Here is a 23,776-nt window from a genome sequence, read left to right on the forward strand (position 1 = left end):
GACTCTGAAAAACAATCTGAGGGTTTTGAAGGGGCGGGGGGGGGGGGGGGGGGGAGGTTGGGGTACCAGGTGGTGGGTATTACAGAGGGCACAGATTGCATGGAGCACTGGGTGTGGTGCAAAAATAATGAATACTGTTATGCTGAAAATAAATAAAAAATAAATTTCAAAAAAAAAAAAAAAAAGAATTCTAAGGCGAGGGGCACCTGAGTGTTTTCGGTCAGTTAAGCATCTGCTTTCCGCTCAGGTCATGATCCCAGGGTCCTGGGATCCCAGGGTCCTGGGACCAAGCCCCACATCAGGCTCCTCGCCCAGCAAGGGGCCTGCTTCTCCCTCTCTGCTCGTGTGCACTCTCTCACTCTAGCTCTCAAATAAATAAAATCTTTAAAAAAAAAAAAAAAAGAATTAGAAGGCATGTGAGTATCAACAACTGCTCACAGATCCTGGATCAATCCCAAAATGTTTCATACTTGCCTCCGGAAAAAAGGCAAGGATACTTCTGCACTCTTGAAAGAGCCCACGTTCTCTTAGCATCAAAATTATAACTTAAATTTTTTCAAAGTTTTACAATATGTTTAAATTAAATGTTAAGTTTTAAATTAAAGTCTATCCCAAACTTTCTGCCACAAATCATGCCACAGAATTCTTAGTTCCTCCACTCCATTATTAACCCTTTCATTCATGCAGCACAAAGAAAGGGTTGTCAAACTTTATGTACACCTACATGACTTTCAGAAGCATGTTAAATATGAGACATCCAGGTTTCATCCAGCTGATTGCTGAGGAGGACTCAGTGGCATTTTTCAACACTCCAAGAATTCTGGAACAAGTCTATGAACCACAGTTGCACATGCTTTTGACCATAAGGGGGGAAAAGAAGTTGGAATGTTTCTCCAAAAATGTAATAAATACAGATTTCTCGGAAATAATGTTCTAAAGAACACTGAAAAAACTGGTAGGCTAGTTAAGGTTACTGGTAATGTATTTCATACTGTATGTTCACCTTCTATGAAAAAGAAAAAACTAGACTCTAATTTACTGCATCTGACTTAGTCTTTAAGATTCAGTATTTAGTCCTCTGGTAGGATAAAAAAGATTAATAAGAAACCAAGCATTTGAACCATCTGCTGCTGTCCCGGATAAGAACCACAGTACCACAGATGTCACTGTAATCCTTCTGATTATTCCAGTCAATTCATTCAGCTCATTATTATTCTCTAATAATTACTCTAAATCACACATTTTATATATCATTTTCAAACTACCTAAACAATAGTAGAAGATACCAGATATTCAGTAAGAAGGAAAAGCAAAGACAGGCTGTGAAGCAGGAGTGTGCATGAAATGCTCAAGAACTACAATGATGTCAGTAGGGTCAAAGCTGAGCAAATGAAAAGTAAAATGAAAGCCGGAGAGGTAACAATGGGGAAAGGAACAAATCACACTGGGCCAGTGGGCCACTGGAAGGACATCTGAGAAGGTTTTGAGTAGAGGAGCAATTTGATATGATCGCTGTATGGAGAATAAACTGAAGAGCTGAAGGTAGGAGAGCAGACGGACTGGCTTAGGAAGCTCAAGATTACTGGCCTGAGCAACTGAGAGGCTGCATTTCCTATTTAACAAAATACAGAAAACTGGGAAAAGCAGGTTTGAGAGGGAAAAATGAGAAGCTAAACTCTGGGCACTACCATATAATCACCAGAAATAAAGTGTTACATGTGATAACAGATGTGCTAAGCAACCTACACTGGAGACTTCGAGGTTAGAGGAAGTGAACTTCTAAACTGAAGCCTAAAAAACAGGAAGGAATTAACAAGGCAAACGGGGCTGGAGGAGAGATTGTTTTCTAAAAGGAACCAGCATGTGTAAAGTACCCATGTGTGACAGAACTCATTATCTTCAAAAAACTGAAGCATATAGGAGGGCTAGAAAATTAGAGATGTAGCAAGCTGTTCAGTACATTTGTACTTTATCTTAAGAGCAATGGGAAGACACTGAAAGATTTTTACATAAGGAAGGAGCAAACGTGTACTTTCCTTAAAAGGTGATTCGGGCTGTGATGCGAAGAATGAACTGTGGGGTAGGGAAGGGGCAGTATGCCACTGCTTTAATTAAAGCAGAGGATCAGGATCTGATAAAAAAATGAATAGATTCAAAAGCTATTTCAGAGGCAAGATCTAACAGACTCAGTAAGTGGATACCCAGGATAAGGGAGGTCAACAGCACTGAGAGAATCAAGAGCTAAGGAAAGGAAACCAAGATGCAAAGAAAAGTGAAGCTCATACAACTGCTAAAAACACAACCAGGACGTTTAGCCCAAATCTCAGTGCTCATTCCATTCCGAAGCTACATAAACCTACACAATATTACAAGTATTTACTCATGCCAGATATCTGCATTTTGAAAAATTCATTTTCACCAAAAATAAATTGTCAAATTTTAACTTACACATTAAACGTAAAACCTGTAAGGTTTCTTCCCACAGTTTTAAATGGCACTACATAACATAATGCCTGTTTTATAATTCCCATATCTCCTCCAACAAGTAAAAACCAGAAAAGTCTCTACTTTTAAAATATAAAGAATAAAAAAGACTTTATAAAATATGGAATTAGTAACTCTTTCATTTTTTAAAAAGTAAACCCAACCCACAAGAAACTAGTGTTTGACCAGTAGATTAAATTTAAATTGTTTAATAGTCTTATTTGGAGAATCTGTATTTGGTGGGCAACTTAAGACTTAATAAACTGGAAATTTCTATTGATATGGCTAAAAAAACACCATTTTTATGTAAACAAAATATGACTTCTACCTTATATACAGTAAATATACAGTATATATATATACACACAGTAAAATATACAGTAAAAACTTCTAATGGGATTTGTTTATAACGTTCTTCAAAAATGTCGACCTTGTTTCTCAATTTAAACTTAAAAAACGCAAAGAAAACTATCATTCTCTTCTACCTTTCTCTAAATAAACACTGGTGGAAAACATTCTAAAGGTCCCCACACAAACAAATATCATACTTCTGGCAGGAAGACTGTTTTAGTTACCAAGGAATGGCAGGGCACAGAGCGAGTAACAAAAATCGTATTAAATCACAAGAAACTGAAGGTTCTCATGTACACATCTCAGGCTATTTATCTGGAAAGGACCTTGGAGATTATCAGTTCAACTTAGTGAAAAAAGGGAAAAGAAAACAAAAGCAGTAGCTAAGAAGTTAGATGAATATGATCTGCCCTTGATTACAAGGCTAATAACCAGCAAAGCAAAAACTAGAATATTCACATCAAGACCAGTAGGCATGTTTTCCACTTTTACCTCTGTAGCAGCAAGCATCCTGAAAGATACATTATATCCAAACCCCAAAAGGAACTTTATCATAGACAATTAGAATACAGTAAATATCCAAAGAGTTCTGGCTCTATGACTCAATATTTATTTTTTTGATGCTTTAAATTTTATCTGGTTATAGTTCCTTAACATGATGCTTTGACATGTATATTAAAAACTCAAAGGCCAGGGCCCCTGGGTGGCTCAGTCAGTTAAGTGTCTGCCTGTCTTCAGCTCAGGTCATGATCCCAGGTCCTGCAGGATCAAGCCCCACATTGGGCTCCCTGCTCAGCAGGAAACCTGCTTCTCCCTCTCCCACTCCCCCACTCCCCCTGCTTGTGTTCCTTCTCTGTCTCTCTGTCAAGTAAATATATAAAATCTTAAAAAACAAAAACAGAAAAACAAATGCCAACCAATAAAGTTCTTCTGAAATAACAGTACACATAATGGAAGCTCTCTATATGCTTCCCTGCCTTCCTCAATTGATACTAATTGATTGATAACTAATCTTAATTGATACTAATCTAATTAACAGATAATTTTAATGATATTAAAAGGATTACAATGTTTAAAAAAAAAAAGACAGGGCTAACAAACCAAAACTTGAGTTACCACTTTGCCCAACAAAAAGACTTTTCTCCACTTAATTTGATCAATTCTGAGCCTAGAGGGAAAAAAACCTTATGATACACCATTCCACCATCTACAAAAATAAATGGTGCTTTTCAAAGCCAGAAGACAGAAAACCCACACATATCCTTCAGAATAAACACAAACAAAAAACTGGTGAAGTGACAATGCAATTAAAAAACATTAGAATACTCACACACAAAAAAATTAAGAGCCTTCCAATTATTCACCTTAAGACTCTCTAATGTCAATTCTCAATTTTACTCCTTGAGAAACTATTTCTGAGCCTATAATACATTCACTCATTCTTTTTAAAAACTGTATTTATTTAATTTGACAGCGAGAAAGAGCACAAACAGGAACAGCAGAGGGAGAGGGAGAAGCAGGCTCCCCACTGAGAAGGGCTCCATCCCAGGACCCTGGGACCATGACTGGGGCTAAAGGCAGATATTTAACCAACGGAGCCACCCAGGCACCATTCACTCAAACATCTTAAGCTAATTCTTTAATCACTCAAGATGGGTTTGGGTATTAAAGACAACGAGTAATTCAATGAAAATACTGATAAGAAAGATTGCTGGCTAATGTTTCCTATCAAAAACTGTGAGATTTAAGAGAAATTAAGAATGATCTGCTACTGTGGCTCTTGTTTTCAACAAAATTTGAGTTCAATTCCAAAAGGCTTTCAACTGAGTCATTGCTGGGTAGGAATAGCTTATACACACCTTCAAAGAGTTTACCTTTTATTTTTTTTTTTAAAGATTTTTATTTATTTATTTGACAGAGAGAGAGAGAGAGATCACAAATAGGCAGAGAGCCAGGCAGAGACAGAGGAAGAAGCAGGCTCCCCACCAAGCAGAAAGCCCCATGCAGGGCTTGATCCCAGGACCCTGGGATCTGACCTGAGATGAAGGCAGAGGCTTTAACCCACTGAGCCACCCAGGCGCCCCTACCTTTTATTTTTTTAAAGTAGGTTCCACAGTGGTCTGCCCAACACAGGGCTTGAACACACTATCAAGAACTGAGCTGTGATCCAGAGTAGGATGCTTAATGGACTGAGCCACCCAGATGCCCCTCGAAGAGTTTTTTAAAAAAATCATAGTTTTACTGTCAAAATGCACAAATATAAGAGCTAAAGTATGCCATGTTATAGCTGCATCCCTTTTCTTCCCAGATTCAAAATGATCTTCAGTTAACATTTTAGTCACTTTCAGGAATAAAAATCACAACACAATGAATCACTAATTAAAAATAATTAGAGCAGCAATTCTCAAGGGCTTACCCTTGAGAAATGGAGCACTGCATAGCAGAATGTCTAAGGAAATTCTTAATTTCGATAAGCTTGAAAAACCTACTCACTATTCAAATATAGGGTTATAGTTTGAAAACGGACTAACAACAATTAAAAAACAAAAATATCCAACCCATTATTCTGCCTAATATACTACAGAAAGTACAACTCTTTAATGGGGCATGAACTTAATAGGGTTTGAGAAACACTAATTTAGGAAACAAACAGTTAAAATTGATAAGAAGTTGCAGAATTTAAAATATCACATGTATCTTTATAATAAACTTACTGATATTAGTCTAAAAATCAGAACTACTTAAGGGAGTAGTAATAATGTGGTGGAATTAACTTACCAATTATGCACACAATATTTTTTAAGTTCATAACTAAAACTTTATGTGTATTTTCCTGGAGGTCTGAATAAACAATTTGCTTCCTTCATAAACAGTACAAAAGCAACTTCAACCACTTTAGAAGTTCTAATTTTACTCTTAACTGCACCTGAAAAATTAACTTTAACTTGAAACCAATTAATTCCCTGAATGTTATTACCACTCACTTATTTCTGACACGTACTAAACATGTCAAATGGCATGTAAGACATTTACCATTATCGAACACCTACATTTACACGCCTGGTCCTGATACAATAAAAATTAAACCCGTCTCTACCTTCTCAGAGCTTACAGTATAGGAGGCAAACCACATATGCAAACAATCAAAATTCCCTATAAAAGAACTGATAGAAAAAGATTCAAGGAAGTCTTCACACAATAAAGAACTGGGATCTTGAAGGATTCAGAGGCTTGCCAAGAAAAAAAAATGTGGTAGGACAAAGGACAGTTTTAGCTTTGAAAGCATACAGGAGGGCAACAGCAATTTGATGTTCTAGGACTGGGGAGGTAGATTTACCTGACAGTAGTAGAGAGAGAGGGTGGGTGGGATGAAGTTTGGACTCCTGGCAAGGATGACTCAGATGATTTTAAATTCTTCAAATTTTCAAGCTGTATTTATAAGCAAAAAAATCTATTCCGAAATGTCAGATTCTGGTGTGAACGTAACAGTGTTTCCTTTTCATTTGTGTCCTCGAAGTACACCAGACAGGAATATTTCCCAATCAGATACGTGAGGAAGGAGAAAAATCATATATTTAGAGACAATTATGTTGCCAAAAAAGTATCAGTGGTTAATGAAGAGAACAGTAGGTTTAAATTTTGTCTAAAAAGTTTTTACTCAGACAGCAATGCATAAGGAATTAATAAACAAAAGATCTGTTAAAATGATGCTGCAATCATTAAGAGGACAATTAGGTCTAGAATTCCCCTCTGAAGATAGAAGTAAAGGAAAAGGAAATCGAGGATGACTTCCTAGAAGCAGTAACACCAGAATAATCAATTCAGAACAGATTTTAAGGAAAGTTTTCTATGGGATGCCATATCAAACATGCTGAGTAAGCAAAAGGACAAGTGGCCCTAGATACCAAAGGGTAGGATTTAAAGAAAAAGCAGCAGCAGGGACAACACCGCAGGGAATACGACGTGTTCAGTGCAGGTAATGAGATGAAAACAGCATAGAACAGAAAACTGGCATCATAAGATGTATGTATACACACATACCTACATATATACATCCATCAAAGGAAAAATCATTCAAACAACTTATGAACTGAAAGTGGACTTATGTTAACCAGAGATCATTAGCAGCCTCAAAAAAAGAAGCTCAAGTGAGGAGAGAAGCAGCTTAATAGCAACAGGCTAAATTTAAATTAATTAACATTAAAACCTGAATTTCGTAGTTCTACTTGCCACATTTGAAATGTTCAATTGAGCACATGTGCCTAGTGGCTACCATATGAACAGCTCAGACTTTCTACATTTTCAACCACACAAACGTTCTACGAAACAGTGGCTAACCTAGACTCTCATTCCCAAGTGCAAAAAGTCAACTACAAACAGCAAACGTCTGTGGAACCCAATAATGTGGAAGCACCAAACTCAAAGAGAAAACCTTCTGAGGAAATACATTTGACATGGAAAAAAAACGAAGATATAACTTAAATTCCTAGAATATTTCTACTGATTCAGATTCATAAAATTGTAGGTTTTTAAAAAAGCAGACTGTCCAAAATAAAACTTTCAATAGGTGAAATGAACACTTTTTAAATTTAGATTTTATAAATAAATAAAATAAGCAAATAAGCCAAGAGAGACTGAGACAGCAAGAGAGAGAGAGCACAAGCAGGGGGAGCAACAGGCAGAGAGAGAAACAGAATCCCCTGCAGAGCAGGGAGCCCAATGCGGGACTCCATCCCAGGGATCCCAGGACCCGGGGGGATCATGAGCTGAACCATCTTTAAATCATAACTGCTTCTCTCTCTGCCTCTGCCTGCTGCTCTGCCTGTGTTCTCCCTCTCTCTCTGACAAATAAAATCTTAAAAAAAAAATCTGTTGGTAATTTATTATATTAGTAAACTGAAAAAGAACCATATGAGCATCTTTCTTAACAGTTACACAAAAAGCTAAGATTCAAGATTCATTCCTGATAAATAACTCTTGGCAAACTAGGAAATGGAAAATGTCTGTCTTAATAAAATATCTACCAAAAAAGTTAAAAGCAGTATTCTCCAAGGTGAAACTATATTAGTATACCCATTAAAGTCGGGAACAAAAATGTTACATTATCAACACAATACACTTTATATGGATGCCTACCTTTGGCAATAAACATTAAAAAAAATTATCGAGGCAAGAAAATGTATTTAAATACATCTAGAGGGGCGCCTGGGTGGCTCAGTGGGTTAAGCCTCTGCCTTTGGCTCAGGTCATGATCTCAGGGTCCTGGGATCGAATCCCCCATCAGGCTCTCTGCTCAGCAGGGAGCCTGCTTCCTCCCCTCTCTCTCTCTCTCTGCCTGTCTCTCTGCCTACTTGTGATCTCTGTCAAATAAATAAATAAATAAAATCTTAAAAAAAAAAAAAAAAAACTTTAAAAATAAATAAATAAATAAATACATCTAGATGTTTTTGAAAAACAAGGGGACTGCCCTAACAAGAAGCAGAATATGCTACAAATCTGTTATAATTTAGGTGGAACCACATGAAACTGAGATTTTTTTTTTACTTACAGAACAGCAATATTGTATGATTTAACTTCATATAAAACTATAGCGAAGGGCTGCAGCAGAATCGTATATTCTACCTTTCATCAACACTGCTGTCCTAATTATTTATTTATTTATTTGAGATGGAGACTGTGAGCACAAGCTGGGCTGCGGGATGCAGGGTAAGCAACAGACTCCCTGACCCCAGAACCCCAGGACCAAGACTGGAGCCAAAGGCAGACATTCAACAAACTGAGGCACCCAGGTGCCCAGCTGTTCTAATTTTAATGAAGAAATACAACATGCAGTTAGTAGGAATGTATAATGACTACCCTGAACATGTTTTCATTGTAATTGTTTTCTCTTTGGATAATGTCCTACTGATTTTATAAAAATTAAAGCAACCTTTTTGTTTTAAAATAGATAATGTAAGATGTTTTTAACGTAACCATTCTATGTTATCAAAACAAAAATGAGAAGTGCCCACATTAGTGAAATTTTGGTATGGTGGTTCCCATATAGCAAAATTCTAAACAGGATAATAAAAGCCAACAGAAGTACCCAGTAATAACATGTCTAAAATCTAACTTTGTAGGCTCCCATGCCCAGTATCTTGGATTTTCCCAGTGTATCAGGTTCAAGCTTGAGCTCTTCCTTAGCATTTCTAAACATTATGATATCAAACTACTCATATCAACTATAATTCTCTTTAAATTCTACTTCCACCATCTTAATCCAAATCCTAACCACAATCAATGCTAGTAACATATGGCTTTATATAACCAAAAGTTAGCTAATGTGCCCAAAATCAGCATAAAAGACAACCATTTCAAATCCTAAATGTGTAATATGCCAATGTGCAAGAGCATTGGGGGCAGGTAGCTTCCTTAACTATGCTAATAACGTGCTGACGAAGTCAATTAAACAGGCAGAAGTAACAGCTCTCAACAGTTCTCCTGCTCAAGACTGACCACATTTATTTTAAGACTTTCCATGAGCTACTTTTATAGTTACAATGAAAATCAACTAATACACTAAATTAATTAAACAGTAAGGTAAGTTTTCCACCTCCTAATGTCTGTACTGAAAATCAGTTTAAATATCGCAATACTAAAATGCATGCTGCATTCTGAAGCCTGTTCTTCCCAAGAAATCAAGAACATCCCTACATATGAGTCAGTGTCTGGGACTCACCCACTTCTTGTCAAGGTAGTAACAAAACTGGCCCAAATCAATGGGGAGATTTTGAAGGTTAAGCACTTTGTCCTGTTTTTCCAAAATAATCAACACTGACATTTAACAGTTATATCAAAAGGAAACTATCATAATTACACAAAAACAAAAAATTAAGGTTAGTCTATAGTTTCACTAAGTACAGCTTTGTGACTTAACCCTTAGTATTTTTTGTAATTTAAATGTCCCATGATTTAGAGACTCATATATTTATGCACAGAGTATTAAATACAACTGCTTTAAAACCCTGGTAAAGAGCCAAAAAGCAGCAGGAACAGAAACTGAACCAAACCACCACAGAAAACGCTACAGAAAAGTAGTGAAGAACACGATTTTTTTTTTTTTTTTAGCTTTTATTTGACAGAGCTCATATGCATGCACACAAGCAGGGGGAATGAGTAGAGGGAGAAGCTGACTGCCCACCAAGCAGGCAGCCTGATGTGAGACTGCATCCCTGGATGACCTGAGCCCAAGGTAGACACCAAACCGACTGAGCCACCCAGGCACTGGAAAACCCTACTTCCTGCACCCTATCATACTGTGCAACCTCCTAGCTTTTTCCTATTACAAGCAGTGTTCTCATGATCAACCCGCACACATTTTTATGAAGTTGGAAGAGTCTGCAAAATTATTCTTCACAAATCTACTTAAAGAAAATGATTTGTTAACACCTAAAATCAGCCTCAGTATACTACTAACAGATGAAACCTATTTTTCAAACAAAAACTAAAAGAAGTTTACTACTCAACAGTCTCAAGACAACAGAAAAGCACAGGGACTAGGAGGGTGGGGGTGGGGAGGAGGAGGATACAGAGTGCCAGAGACCGCTCTTTATCTAAAAAGTAATAGCAACAGCTCCTGATACTACCCAAATATATTTCACTGGTCTGCCAGTTGCTGATACCAGTTAGAAACTTCTCTACTGTCCAGAATTAGTTCTACAGTGGGGTATTAGATGTCTGTGCCACAGGATACTAAGTTAGCTATGTAATGTGTAACTACATACAAACTATATAATCTATAAATCAGGAAAGAAGATCAAAGAGAAGAAAATTATTTAAAATGCAACACATTAACATATGATCTGGCAAACCACCTCACTAGACTTCTAGATCCCGAATGATAAAATTTTGTAATGCCCCACACTCAAAGAGATCCTCCTCCTCTTCCATGTACTCTCCCTAGACCTGCGGGTTTATTAAGTATCTAAAATAAATCTGTATTTAAAAATTCAGTTTTCTAGGCTATATCCCCTACTGCTCTGACTCATGGTAATTCAGAGGGAGTCAAAGTACCTGTCATTTTAAAAGCTTCTCAGGTGATTCCAACAAAGCAGCCAAATCTGGAGGAAATTATCCTTACATGTATTCTAAAAATCTTCTGAACTGTGGGATCCTGGGCTTGAGCAGGCACCAAGTCAGAATTGCCCTGGAGCCCCCTTCATGTAGCTCTCACTTGCCAGGCTCTTCAGTTTGGCAACCGAAATACCCAGTGTTTTCCTTCCTAACTCTATAAAGAATAGTTTGAGACCTATAGTGGCTGACCTGATACTAACTTAGTCACAGGAAAAAGAGTAAACCTAATCATTTAGGGTGTCACAGTCCAGGCACTTAGCTATGTGCTTTCAAAGCGTTTTAGATGCATAATTTCCACAACAATCCTAAGGGAGTGGACACAGAAACTCAGATTTTGTAGTGTACCGAGCTAGAAGTATCAGAGATTAGATTTAAACATCAATCTAGCTGAAAGACTTCAATACATTGTTAAGAATAGAAAGAAGTAGCAGTATCTAAGAATCAACTAGAAAGTATTCTTACTCAGTCCTCTGATACTATCCATACTAAGTGTCCACTGAACCCACTACACAAATATTAAAACCCCAAGAAAAAGCATAACAGAATATGAAACCATTTTAATAAAAATTCTGGAAAAGCTATTTATAAAATCTTTCTGATATTTCAGAACAGTAAGTGTCTTATGATAACTATTTTAACTCCAAATGACAGGATTTAAGGCAGTTTTATTTTCCTCCTTTCTCTAATTTTTCTATGATAAATGTGTCCTACCAGAGAAAAATTGTAGTACAAGAGCACTGTATAGTTCAAGGATTCATGAACTCTAACCATACCTTGCATTTACATGGTATTTCAGAAATCAGGCATATGAAAAATTTTAGGGAAATAGGGAGGTATGTGTAAAGCTAGACCAACAGTCTTCATATCCTCCAGAACTGTGCTGTCCAATCAATAGCCACTAACTACATATAGCAAGGAAGCACATGAAACGTGGCTAGTCCAAACTGAAAGGTGCTACAAAGTGTAGAATACTGGATTTCAAAGACTTTATGGGGGCGGGGGGGGTAAAGAATCTTATTAATAGCTTTAAAAATATCAAGTACATGTTGAAATGATATTCTGGACATACCAGGTTATAAAACACACTAAAATTAATTTTGCTTTACTTTTACTTCAGCAGAACTACTAGAAAACCACACATGTAATTTGTGTTGGTGGCTCACATTAACTAGAATATGCATTTTGGCCAAGATCCCCAGGTGAATATTCTACACATTCAAGTTTCAGAAGCACTGTTCCAGAAAACTACAATTTCATTTCCCTAAATCATAGTAACAATTCCAGTATTATTCTAGCCACCCATTTACTGAAATGCTACAAGATGTCAGGCACTCTTCTATGCAAGAGTAAGACAAGTTAACAAAATAAATTCAATCCCTGTTCTTTCTGGTAGAGTATATTCCACAGAAGACAAGCAAAGAAAAGCTGAAATATAATCAGTTCAGCTATTAACACCTGTATTTGAAAAATGCACATTTGTTCCAGCACTATTGATAAATCAAGAAATTATCTGAGCAGAACACAAATTTCCCACTTATCAGCAGTTTCACCTGTGAGAAACACTAGCTGTACCCAGACGAACCAAGCTACATAGGATTTACAAGGCACACACCCCAAACATCTGCCAGCTACCTCAATTCATCCTATGAGTTATGAATCATATCCATCCACAGTTAGTTTAACAACTTTCAGAGGGTTCAGATACCCCTCCCTCCATCACTTCAGAGCAACTCACAAGCTGCAGCCCTTTCAGAAGATGCCCACCTCCCACAAGCTCATTTCAGGTCTTTATGAACATAAAGTACTATGTTTACTGAACTGTAATTGTACTCCTTAATCATTTAATATGTCATGCTATGATTTTCGTTGGATTCCTGTCTCTTTCATGTGCCCCTAACTACATTTTTTCCGTAAATCCTGTGGTGGGATTTTGCATAGCATGATGACTTTCAGGAACACACTAGTCCTATGAAGTACAAGGCACAATACTCAGTGAAAAGGACAGAAAGTGATGGACATGGCTATTTCAGAGTCATCAGGAAGGACAGGAATGGCCCCTGGGAGATGGTGACATTTAAGCACATCACTGAAGAGCACACCAGAAGGACACACAAAAAGATGAATGTTCTAGAGAGGAGCATAAAATGCAGTACTCTTGAGACAAAAAAAAAACAAAAAAACAAAAAACAACTTCTTTCTCTAATGCCAGAATGGACAGGGCAGCACAAACCAGGACAAGAGTGGTAGGTGAGGAAGCTAAAGAAACACCCAGACACCACGTTACACAGGGTCTTTTATACGCCTTCCTAACAACAGGGAGTCACTGGATGGTTTTCAGAAAAAGAGTGATGTGAGCTGACTGGCATTTTAACTGGACCACTGTGGACTGCGTGGGGGAAGTAACTCTGTGATGCAAAAAAGAACACCATTCGAAGGCTTCTGCAGAGTCCTGGTAAGAGAATGTGGTAGCTAGGAGTATAATAGTTGTATTTGAATGGTTGTATTTGAAGCACTGAGAAGTGGTTTTAACTACAATCCAAGTGAAGTATTTAAGCTACTATTAATTGCTAAAACTGGAAAGCTAGGCTTTTAGCTATATATAACACCCTGGCTCTACCTTCAATTAACAGTCCGAAGTATTCCCATTTAAACAGGAAAAATCTTCATCAAAGGGTTGTTCTGGGATCAGATGAAAAACAGTATAAAAGCGTTTTCAAAATTATGAAGCATCCCATAAAGAAGTAGAAAAGAGACTCTTCTGAGACATTTCCAAGACCTACATAACTGGTTTTGAAATGATTAACGAATAGTGTCTCCAATACTTAGTAGAGTTCCAGAAGCAGAACAGTTACAGATGTGGTCCTACATACAGAATCCCTGTAAAGACGCCCCAATTCATTGCTACTTCCCTCTTTCCAGTATCATAACAAAATGATAATCTACATACACAACCATTCTGCACAACAGAAGGCAATGAGCAAACACTTAACATTGAAATAATCTAGTTTTCTGTGAATTATGGGCCAAAAATCCTTAGTATGGTATACCAAATATTTTAAATATATCTTGCACAACTAAAAAACAGTTCAATTAAGACTGCCTTAGAAGATCAAGGTGAGGGGTGCCTGGATGGCTCAGTGGGTAAGCCTCTGCCTTCCACTCAGGTCATGATCTCAGGATCCTGGGATCAAGCCTTGCATCGGGCTCTCTGCTCAGCGGGGAGCCCGCCTCCCTTCTCTTTCTGCCTACTTGTGATCTGTCAAATAAATAAAAATCTTAAAAAAAAAAAAAAAGAAATACCACTGTATCAGTAACAATATATAACCAACCATCTCTTTAAAAACAACAAAAATGTCAGGGCGCCTGGGTGGCTCAGTGGATTAAGCCCCTGCCTTCGGCTCAGGTCATGATCCCAGGGTGCTGGGATCGAGCCCCGCATCAGGCTCTCTGCTCAACGGGGAGCCTGCTTCCTCCTCTCTCTCTGCCTACTTGTGATCTCTCTGTCCAATAAATAAATAAAAATCTTTTAAAAAAACAACAACAAAAATGTTAAAAAGTGATGATTAAGACAAATGATGGATGTGTTCAAATACATGCATATATGTCTAGGGTGTATGTATGTATTTTCTTAAAACAAAAACTGAAATATAAGGACCGCTAACCTGCCAAGCTTATTCTGTTTCTCTTGAAATGGAATAGCTATTTCCTGTGGTCTTTAAGTGAACTATGGAGATCCAAGGCAAACATATCTGCCTATTATCTTATTATAAAGCACCGGTCAATAAAAATACGTAATATCTCCTATTTCACTGGACTGAAATCCAAGCTTTTAGTAAACTTTAGCTTCTGTATGAAATCTCCCAAGTTGCTCTGAGTACAAATGTCTGAATATGAAGGCCTGAGAAAAATGGCTGCTTCCAAACGAAAATATTGGCACACTTTCATGTTCAAACTCACTTAAAAAGTAAAACACTGATGTGCTATCTTGGTTCAAAACTACACACACATATAGTGCCAATGTCAATGCTATGGCTTTGTTAAGGACTAAGTTAAGACACAACCACCAAGGAAGTTGGGTGAAAGCATCAAGATACAAGAGGATATGACTTTAATTCGTGCTACAGTAAAAACCCACCAAATAAGCTATCGATATGCCTAGATGTCTCCTGACACTGTAAACAATTTACCAGAGAATACCAATTTCTAGAATCAGATCTGCCACTATTTGTTCAATTTTACACAAGTAAATTTTCACTCATTTGTAAAACTGTAAAACGGATGATTTATCTATTCTACCTTCCAAGAGCAACAGGAGGATCAAATGTGACTGTTAATTTTTATAAGGCTTTCTAGCATTACAAATGCAAAACATATTTCATTTTATTCAAAGCATAAAGTTGCCTGAAGAACCAAAAGCTGTGCATATTACACAAATATCAGCCTATCACCCAAGGTGAAGAGATTCAAACATTCTTAAATTATATTTTAAAAACTATAAAAGCACCAATTATCCCCAAATAGTCCCTACAGAACGATTTCTTCTAATGTTACATAGTATCTTTTGTTTGAAAATTAGATGAAAATACATTTCCAAATATCTCCAAATATGGCTAAATGACAAAACAAGATAAAAACTTTTACTATGCACGCTAGTAATTTTTTCAAGTCTGTAGAAACAATGGTTACTAAAACCACTAAAAGCAATTTTACTTTGTACTCGAAGATATCTAAATAAATGCTCAGGGAACCAATGAAGAGTATTTTTCAAGGAGTCAACTGAGTTAAGCTATCTCCCCCCAAAAAGAGATTTCTGACAAGTATTCCAAATGTATCTTATAATAAGTTTCTTACAAATAGTTCTGAAAGGGATGTGAAAAATGGGACAACCCCCCCAGAGGTTTAAGTTTTGTGGAACAGCTTTCCAGAATCTTTGTAAAGATACCTTCATTCCTAAACTGATCTGTACTATCATCATTCTTAAAGTTATGTGGGTAAAATCATCATTTAAAACAAGTCCTCAAAAAAACATACTTCAGTAAGTTAAGAGAAAGTGTTTTTAAAATTCCATGAGTACAAATTCAACACGTACTGTATGCTCATACTTCTGCGGTTTGGATGTCAGCTGCACTTTTAAAAACGTGTTTAAGCTATAAAAACAGACCTAATGATTGTACCTAAGATTCTTACTTTCTGATTATTTTTTTTAGAAGACTGTTTTGCAAATAACTCCCAAATATATAAGAATAACTTGATTCACCAAGTTAAAGAATCGTTTAACTTATACTCATGTAACATCCCTTAAATTATAATAACCTACGTTCTCTTTAATAAATCCAAAAAGGACAAAATCTAATTCTCTAAATCATACATACTGTAAGATTTTATTTATTTGACAGAGACACAGCAAGAGAAGAAATACAAGCAGAGTGAGGGGGGGAGGGAGAGGCAGGCTTCCTGCTAAGCAAGGAGCCAGAGATGCTCCTCTCAGCCAGCCCTGAAAGGAGTCCAATGCAGGACTCGATCCCAGGTCCCCAGAGTTGTGACCTGAGCGGAAGGCAGTTGCTTAACGACTGAGCCATCCAGGTTCCCCTGTAGTAAGTCTTTTTTTAAACTAAAGATTTCTACAACTGACAAACCTCCTTGCTTTTACGTTTCCTAATAAATTACTTGAAGTCCTTTTATACATTACTTCCAAACGGGCACTTTCCAATGCCAATGTGCCATAAAAGAAATCTAGTCATCAATGTAAAAAATACACTGTGGTGTAGACAGATGCCAGTGAAGCCCAACCTTGATTTTGAGTCCCACATTTGTTTAACCAGCTTTGTAAAATGCAAGTCACAATAAATAAATAAATAAATAAATAAAAAGTTATAGATCACATAGGCTCTTAAGGTAGTAAACATTTACTAAAGTCTTAAGGTCTTTTTTTTATACCCCAAAATGGGGACGCCTGGGTGGCTCAGTGGGTTAAAGCCTCTGCCTTCGGCTCAGGTCATGATTCCAGGGCCCTGGGATCAAGCCTGCACATTGGGCTCTCTGCTCAGCGGGGAGCCTGCTTCCCTCTCTCTCTACTGGCCTCTCTGCCTACTTGTGATCTGTCAAATAAATAAAATCTTTAAAAAAAAAAAAAAAGTAAAAAAAATTAAACCCTAAAATGAAAATAATGTATTTGATATTAGACCAATAAACAATACAGTATCCTGTTCTCAATAGTTTTTTTTTGAAAGATTTATTTGACAGAGATCACAAGCAGGCAGGCAGAGAAAGGGGGGAAGCAGGCTCCCCGATGAGCAGAGAGCCCAACGAAATGTGCAATGCAGGGCTCGATCCTGGAACCCTGAGATCCCACTGAGCTACCCAGGGGCCTCTACAGGATTTTTGTTGTGGTTTTTGTTTGTTTGTTTGTTTTTTAAAGATTTTATTTATTTGAGAGAGAGAGAGCATGAAAGGGGAGGAGAGAGAGAAGTAGACTCCCCACTGAGCAGGGAGCCCAATGTGGGACTCAATCACAGGTCTCCGGGCTCATGACCTGAGCCAAAGGCAGACACTTAACCAACTGAGCAGCCCAGGCACCCAGAATTTTGTTTTTGTTTTTTTTAAAGAGGGAGAGGGGGAAGGTGCGGAAAAGGGAATGAATCTTAAGCAGGCTCCGCACCCAGTGTTGTAGTCCAACGTGGGGCTGGCTCTCACAACCCTGAGACGTGACCTGAGCTGAAATCAAGAGTCAAATTGACAGAGTTAACCAGGTGTCCCATAACCTGTTTTTAAATTAAGTTACTTACACGGGTGCACTGATAATCCAACTCACTGTGCTGAACTTCGGGAAATGGTTCTGACTTTACATATACAAATACTCATATATATCACAATTTATCTAAAAATCTAAAAGAACACAAATGGCTGTAAAAAAAATCATACTTACACACTTTAAAAAATCAAGTTTCAAACATATATCAGCGATAAAAGAAAATATGGGAGCCAGTGAATAAAGACTAATAAGTATTAAATGAGGAAAGAATGACCACTTCACATCTTAACAGACACTCCAAACTCCGGGATGGAGATCTCTATTTCGTATTTATTACTACTCATACATCATAATTAAGGAATACGGCAGTCAGGCATACCAGAAGTGGTAGCTAGAAATGGAGCTATTTTACTAGTTAAAAGGTTCCAGAGGGAGGCAGATAAACAGTTAAAAAGCAAATCAGAAAGTGGGGCCTAACTTAGCAAATGACTGTATAAGAAAAATTAGAAGTCTCTTACAAATGAACCATCAGCAACCAGATGCAAACAGAAAGAAAACTAAAAGCCTAGAAGTAAGTACACAGAGTTCATATAGGAAGCAAAATTAAAATCAAAATTGGAAAGAAAAAAAAAGGAGTACAGAAAAAGTTAGCAGCTAGAACCACCACTAGCTGGCCAAGAGTCAAAGCCCTTCAAACTAGCTTCTCAAGGCCAGGATGACATTTTATCTTTCCTTTCAGGAATACCGTAAAATTGTTGCCCTGTGTTTGTTGAATGAATAAGCCACAGAATAGTCTTGGGGTTATTTCATTTGTAAAAGAATTATCAGGTATGGTTAACTGTGAATGTTCGAAGAAAGCATTTACAGAACTTTCCCAGGGTGCCTAAACTGACTTCTTCCCAGATCTGGACACAGAGGAACAAGATCACAATCACTAAAAGAAAACTCAAGATACTTATCTGTAAGGAGATTAAGTACCGCATCCTATTCTGTCACAATTACCAAAATTTTAAAAATAAAGCAGAGTACAATGCAAACAGCACCTGCCTTCCAAGAGCTAACATTTAAAATGAAATTCACTATAGAAGAATAACCGAAAATAGTATCATCTCGAACCCTAACACTAGAAAATTTACCCACAAAATTAAAAATATTAATAGTTTAAGTAATTTTGCCATCAAAGAACTTTTAACAATTCAATAACCAAACCCACCTCCTACTGGTTATATACAAAATATTAATTTATCTGCGTAAGTAGCACAAAGTTATAGCTATATTCAACAGAACTGTATCCCCCTTCCATACAGCACCAAGATTCTTTCATTTCAATGCTATCTTCTGACCATTATTAATTTCCTCAACCCAGTAACTATGGACAGAGGAGACCTGTGTTTCTGATTATTGGATTTCACGGAATAAAAATTATCTCCATCCTAAGAGGCAGAAAAAGAGGACCAGAAGATGCAGGCTATTTTTAAAAAGTGAACAAAGCATTGAGAAGCTCATGGACAGAAAGCCACATGGCACTCATCTGAGTTTCCTTAGAAGCTTCCGAAAGCACAATTGTTGTATATATGTATCTCAAACATAATCAATAGAAGATCTTATAGTGGGGAAAAAACACAATGTTTTACTTACTGCAGTGAAAATAGTTTGTGCCTCAATACATGCTTTAGACTTAAAATCTGATTTTTTGGTAAATTCTAGGCAAATAGTTACAGAATGTGTTTACTTTTTCTTAGCCTCCTAGCACAAAGAGCTTGAGGCAGGGTAATAACTGAATAACAGCACTATACAAAAGAAAGGAGACTAACTTTTAAAAAGTTGAATGTCTGTATGAACACAGTATAAAAATTACACTAATAAAATCCTGGAGAATACGGAAAACAACATTTTAAATGCTAACAACAAAAACCCAAAAGAATTTTCTGATCACAGGTCATTTTTTTAGCTTGTAAACGATCTCAAAACCATACTAAGCTTTTAAATTCATAACTTATCAGTAAGAATCACATTTGAACTCCTTATAAAAATAAATTTAAACCTAAGAATCTCAAATGGAGTCAAATAAATTGAAGACTTTACTTGAAAAGGTGATAAAGTTCTTTTCTTGGAAAAATGTCCTGTATTTCTCTCATCGTTAACAAAGCATTTAGTAAGTTATATTCATAAACACATTCTCTTATAAGCCATTGGTATCCATTTTAAGATGCTCAGCTCAATACCTTATTTCTAGAGTGACCTGTTTATTAAGTGAATTGACAGAAATAAAATATTTTGATGACACAACCATACAGGGAAATATCACTGCAACCTACTATTTTACAGAGAGCTATTAAGTATATGTGGAAGTTTCATCAAAAAAGCTACTCACCACCATCCCTCTCTCTAACTCTGTGAATATGCACATTTTTGGCCTTACTGTGACCTGTGCTGTCACTATATTTGTTTTCAGGACTATCAGATCTCCGCAACATTTTATTTGGTGGTGAAGGATCTGCGGCGTCTCGCATTTTTTCATGTCTGTGATCACCGCTACTGGGGTGACTCTTCGATGAATACTTAAGTGCCTGTAAAACATCACCCCCCCAAAAAAAGAGAGAAAAAAATGAAACTTTAAACTTCTTAGATGACTTTATCATAAAAATTGGCATATTAACTTCAGTTTATGAACTTCTACCAATAAAATTAAAATTTCTACTTCTAATTCTGCCTTTAAGTTATTCAGACACCTAAGTATCTAAGACTAAGTCTAAGACTTCCTGAATCAATCAGGTCAAAAAAATTTTTTTTCATTAAGTTATTTTTTTTAACTACAAAAAAATAAAAAAATAAAACACCTTGGTACATTAATTCCTTAATAAATTTTTCTGGGAATAACAAAGTTTAATCCAAAGTAGAAACTAGTGTACTAGTTTCATCTTGAGTACTAATGTAACCTTGTGTTCTACAACTGATACACACAGATACAAGTATACATTAAGAATAAGCATGTTTCTACAAACCTAAGCCCCCCCCCCCAAAAAAGCAACCATCAGTTTCACCAATTTTTGATCCAAAAAAACCCCTTTCACATCTAACTTACCTACTCTTGCACAGGTATTGAAAATAATTTCGAGGTATAAAAATGTTGGTGGATATCTCTAACATAATTTAATGGAACTTCCTTACAATGGTTTAGTTTGATTCTAATACACATTTAAGACAACCATAATAAACCAGTGTTAATTAGTAGGTTCCAGAAAAGTAGATTCAACAGGGTTTAATCTTCTGGCTATGCAAACATAATGAACAATGTTTTACACATCAAAGGACCTACGATTTTTAAGTTGAGCTTTAAGAACTCATGCTAACCGGTAACTTAACTATCAGCTTAGAAATTCCTTTAATTCCTTTAAAATGTAGAAAGTGGAGAGTGTTATTTCTGGCGACATCTGATAGTTCCCAACCAATTATGATATTTCCACCTCAGAACAAGGCCCACTTTTATCCCAACTTTACATGCAGAAACCGCAGTAACAAAAAAGAACCTACCTACCTAGAACCATCTATGCTAGAATGAATTAACCATAAAAAGACTTCTAACCATGGAACGAATTATCCAAGTATTCAAAGATCTCAATTCTCACAAAGAGAAAAGCTCTTTCACTAGTAACTCAACTATTTGCACCAAAAACAATTAAAATGGGGAAGGGATAGTTTAGGAGACTCATTTAAGAGTTGAAAATCAATTAGTTATTTCTTCTCAAGCTTTCCATCTAACTTAAGTAACGTTACGTTAACTTTTAGTTCCCAAATACAATAAATATGGCTCAGAAATCACCTATCATCTCATCTCTTCGATTCCTTCACACCGAAATGATCGAGTTAGGTCCTTCCTGGCTAGATTTTTTTTTTTCTTTAAAAAATATAAAATAAAATAAAACAATAAACCCTGAACTTCCTCCAGTCACCTGTCAAAATATGCCACTAAACGTTGCTGGAGAGCGCTAACAGAACCAAACACAAAATTTTAAGGGGACCCGCGGTGCTAGTTTCAGATTTGTTGCACCGAAGGGCCTGTAGCGACTTCTGAAGCCTGCGCTCGAGTAGCAGTTCCTCCCTTCCCCCTCCGTCCCCCCACCCACCCCTCCACCCCTCCACCCCGGCCTCGGCTGGTACCTGGTAAGGCTGCGAGTCCCCCCTCCGGTCGTGACAGCTGAAAAACAGGAAGAGAGAACGCGATATGAGACACCTCGGTGGGGGCTGGGGGGGTAGGAAGAAAACGGGTTCCCCCCCCTCCCCCGAGCCCCTCCCCGCGGGAGACCTACCAAACCTACCGGCAACGAGCCCACACACACACACACACACACACACCCCGCACACACACAGCCGGCTGAAAGACGGGAACCAGGGCGAAACGCCGAGAACCCGGCCGTCTGCTGCCTCCACACTCACTCCGTCCTCGCCTGCTCGCGCGGCTGCTCCTCCTCCCAGCCCGATCCGGATCAGGGTTAACAACAAAAATGGCGGCTCAGCCAGCACCAGATAAGGAGGAACAGCCCCCCCTCCCCGCGCCGCCGCCGCCGCCGCCGCCACCGCCCCCCGCCCGCGCTGCGGCCCGGCCCGAAACGAAAAGACAATTTACCCATCACTGAGTCTCTGCTGTTTCCTCGCATACATTACCATCAATGCCCGGCCTGTGAGTGTGTGTCGGGGGAGGGGGGAGAGCGGCCGCGAGAGGCGGGCGGGCGGGCGCGCAGGCGGCGGGCGGGCGGCAGCACCGGCACCAGGGCCCGACGCGCCCTCGGCGACTCTCAGCACCTCCCCGTTACTGGCGCCGGCGTTCCCGGGCCATCTCCCTCCGCCGACACCACGCTCACTCTCAGCCCAGGCAGCCGCGCCAACTACACGGCGGCAGCGGCGAACGGGGGGAGGGGGGGCAAGAAGACGCGTCCGGCTCTGCCCCGCGGAGAGCTACTGCCTCCTCCGCCTTCTCTTCCTCCTGCTCCTCCGCCTCCTCCCCTCCTCCCCCCGTCGCCGCCGCTGCCTGGTCCTTCGCCGCCGCCTCCTGCCGCCGCCGCCGCCGCCGCTGGTGCCGCCGCTGCCGCTCCACCAACTACATCCGGGCAACTCGGACGCCGCGGCCTTCGGAAAACCTCGGCAGTTTCCGCCGCGCCCCTCCTCTCCCACCCTCTGCCTTCCTCCCCGCCCCGCGCGGCTCCGGAACGCCGCCTTCGGCAAACCTCGGCTCGGCCCGGCCTTCCTCTTCCTCTGAGGCCTGGCTCGCCTCCTCGCGACCCGTCAGCTCTTTCCGGTTGTCGCTTCTTTTCCTCACGCCCAAGTCCGGCCGCTGCCCTTCCAGTTTAGGGATAGTCCCGCTCGGGGACCTGCTCGAGGCTGGTCCCGGGGGCTCCGGGGTGCGCGGGATGGGAGCCGCCTTCGGGAGGAGGACGGTGGGGCGCGAGAGGAGCCATCGCTGACTAAATAAAGGCGGCTGCGGCTGCTGCGCGTGCGCCCGGAGGCGCGGGGGTGGGAGGGTGCCCTTGGGTGAGCTCTCCGGCCGCCCGCCCCCGCCCCTCGGGGCTCCGGCGGGGTGGTCGGAAACCCCGGGTGAGGCGGCTGGCGGGCGGGTACCGAGGCGCTTCCTCGGCCGGCAGCGACGGCAGCTGCGCTCGGAGAGGTGGGGAGCGCGCCGCTGCTCCGTGCGGCCCGCTCCCGGCGGCCGGAGCCCGGGCCTGGGCACTTGGCTCAGACCGGCGGCCGGCCTTCGGGGGGCCGGGGCCGCCTGGAGCTCGCCCGTTAGGAGTAAGTCTTACCCCCAGAAGCGTGCGGGAGGGCGAGCTTGCCGAGCGAGGAAAGACGCCGCAGATAAGGGGGCCGCCTACCGAATGCGGGAAGGCCGCGCGCGGCGTGAGGCGGGAGCGCCGCTCCGGGCGGTGAATGGAAAGCGAGGCCGACCGCGAGCGGGAATGGGTTACTGGGGGAAGGTGGTGAAGCGCCTCATCCTTGTTTCCTGTTTTCCGCCCGCCCCCGCCCCCACCCCCCGCTGTGTCCTCCCCACCCTCTCCTTTATTTCCCATTTTTCTCTTCTAGTTC

At 39.6% G+C, this 23,776-nt stretch overlaps 1 protein-coding gene across 10 annotated transcripts in view; it reads right to left on the reverse strand.

Annotated features, from left to right (window-relative positions):
* The window catches only part of WAC (WW domain containing adaptor with coiled-coil), an 86,486-nt gene extending 62,737 nt beyond the window's left edge, over positions 1-23,749 (reverse strand). For 2 of the 10 annotated variants that reach the window (XM_059404107.1, XM_059404100.1), the window contains exons 1-3: positions 22,326-22,837; positions 21,859-21,896; positions 20,073-20,285 (exon numbers count right to left, since the gene is read on the reverse strand). In XM_059404107.1, coding sequence (XP_059260090.1) covers positions 20,073-20,285; positions 21,859-21,896; positions 22,326-22,366 — 292 coding nt within the window. In that variant the 5' untranslated portion in view covers positions 22,367-22,837. Of the gene's footprint in view, positions 1-20,072; positions 20,286-21,858; positions 21,897-22,135; positions 22,197-22,325; positions 22,839-22,923; positions 23,162-23,565 lie in introns of those variants that run through there. The other 8 variants (XM_059404108.1, XM_059404102.1, XM_059404106.1 and 5 more) reach the window with 7 other exon arrangements.
* Positions 23,750-23,776: the final 27 nt, after the last annotated feature.

Source organism: Mustela nigripes, chromosome 6 (genome assembly GCF_022355385.1).
Source record: "Mustela nigripes isolate SB6536 chromosome 6, MUSNIG.SB6536, whole genome shotgun sequence".
Classification (NCBI taxonomy): domain Eukaryota; kingdom Metazoa; phylum Chordata; class Mammalia; order Carnivora; family Mustelidae; genus Mustela; species Mustela nigripes.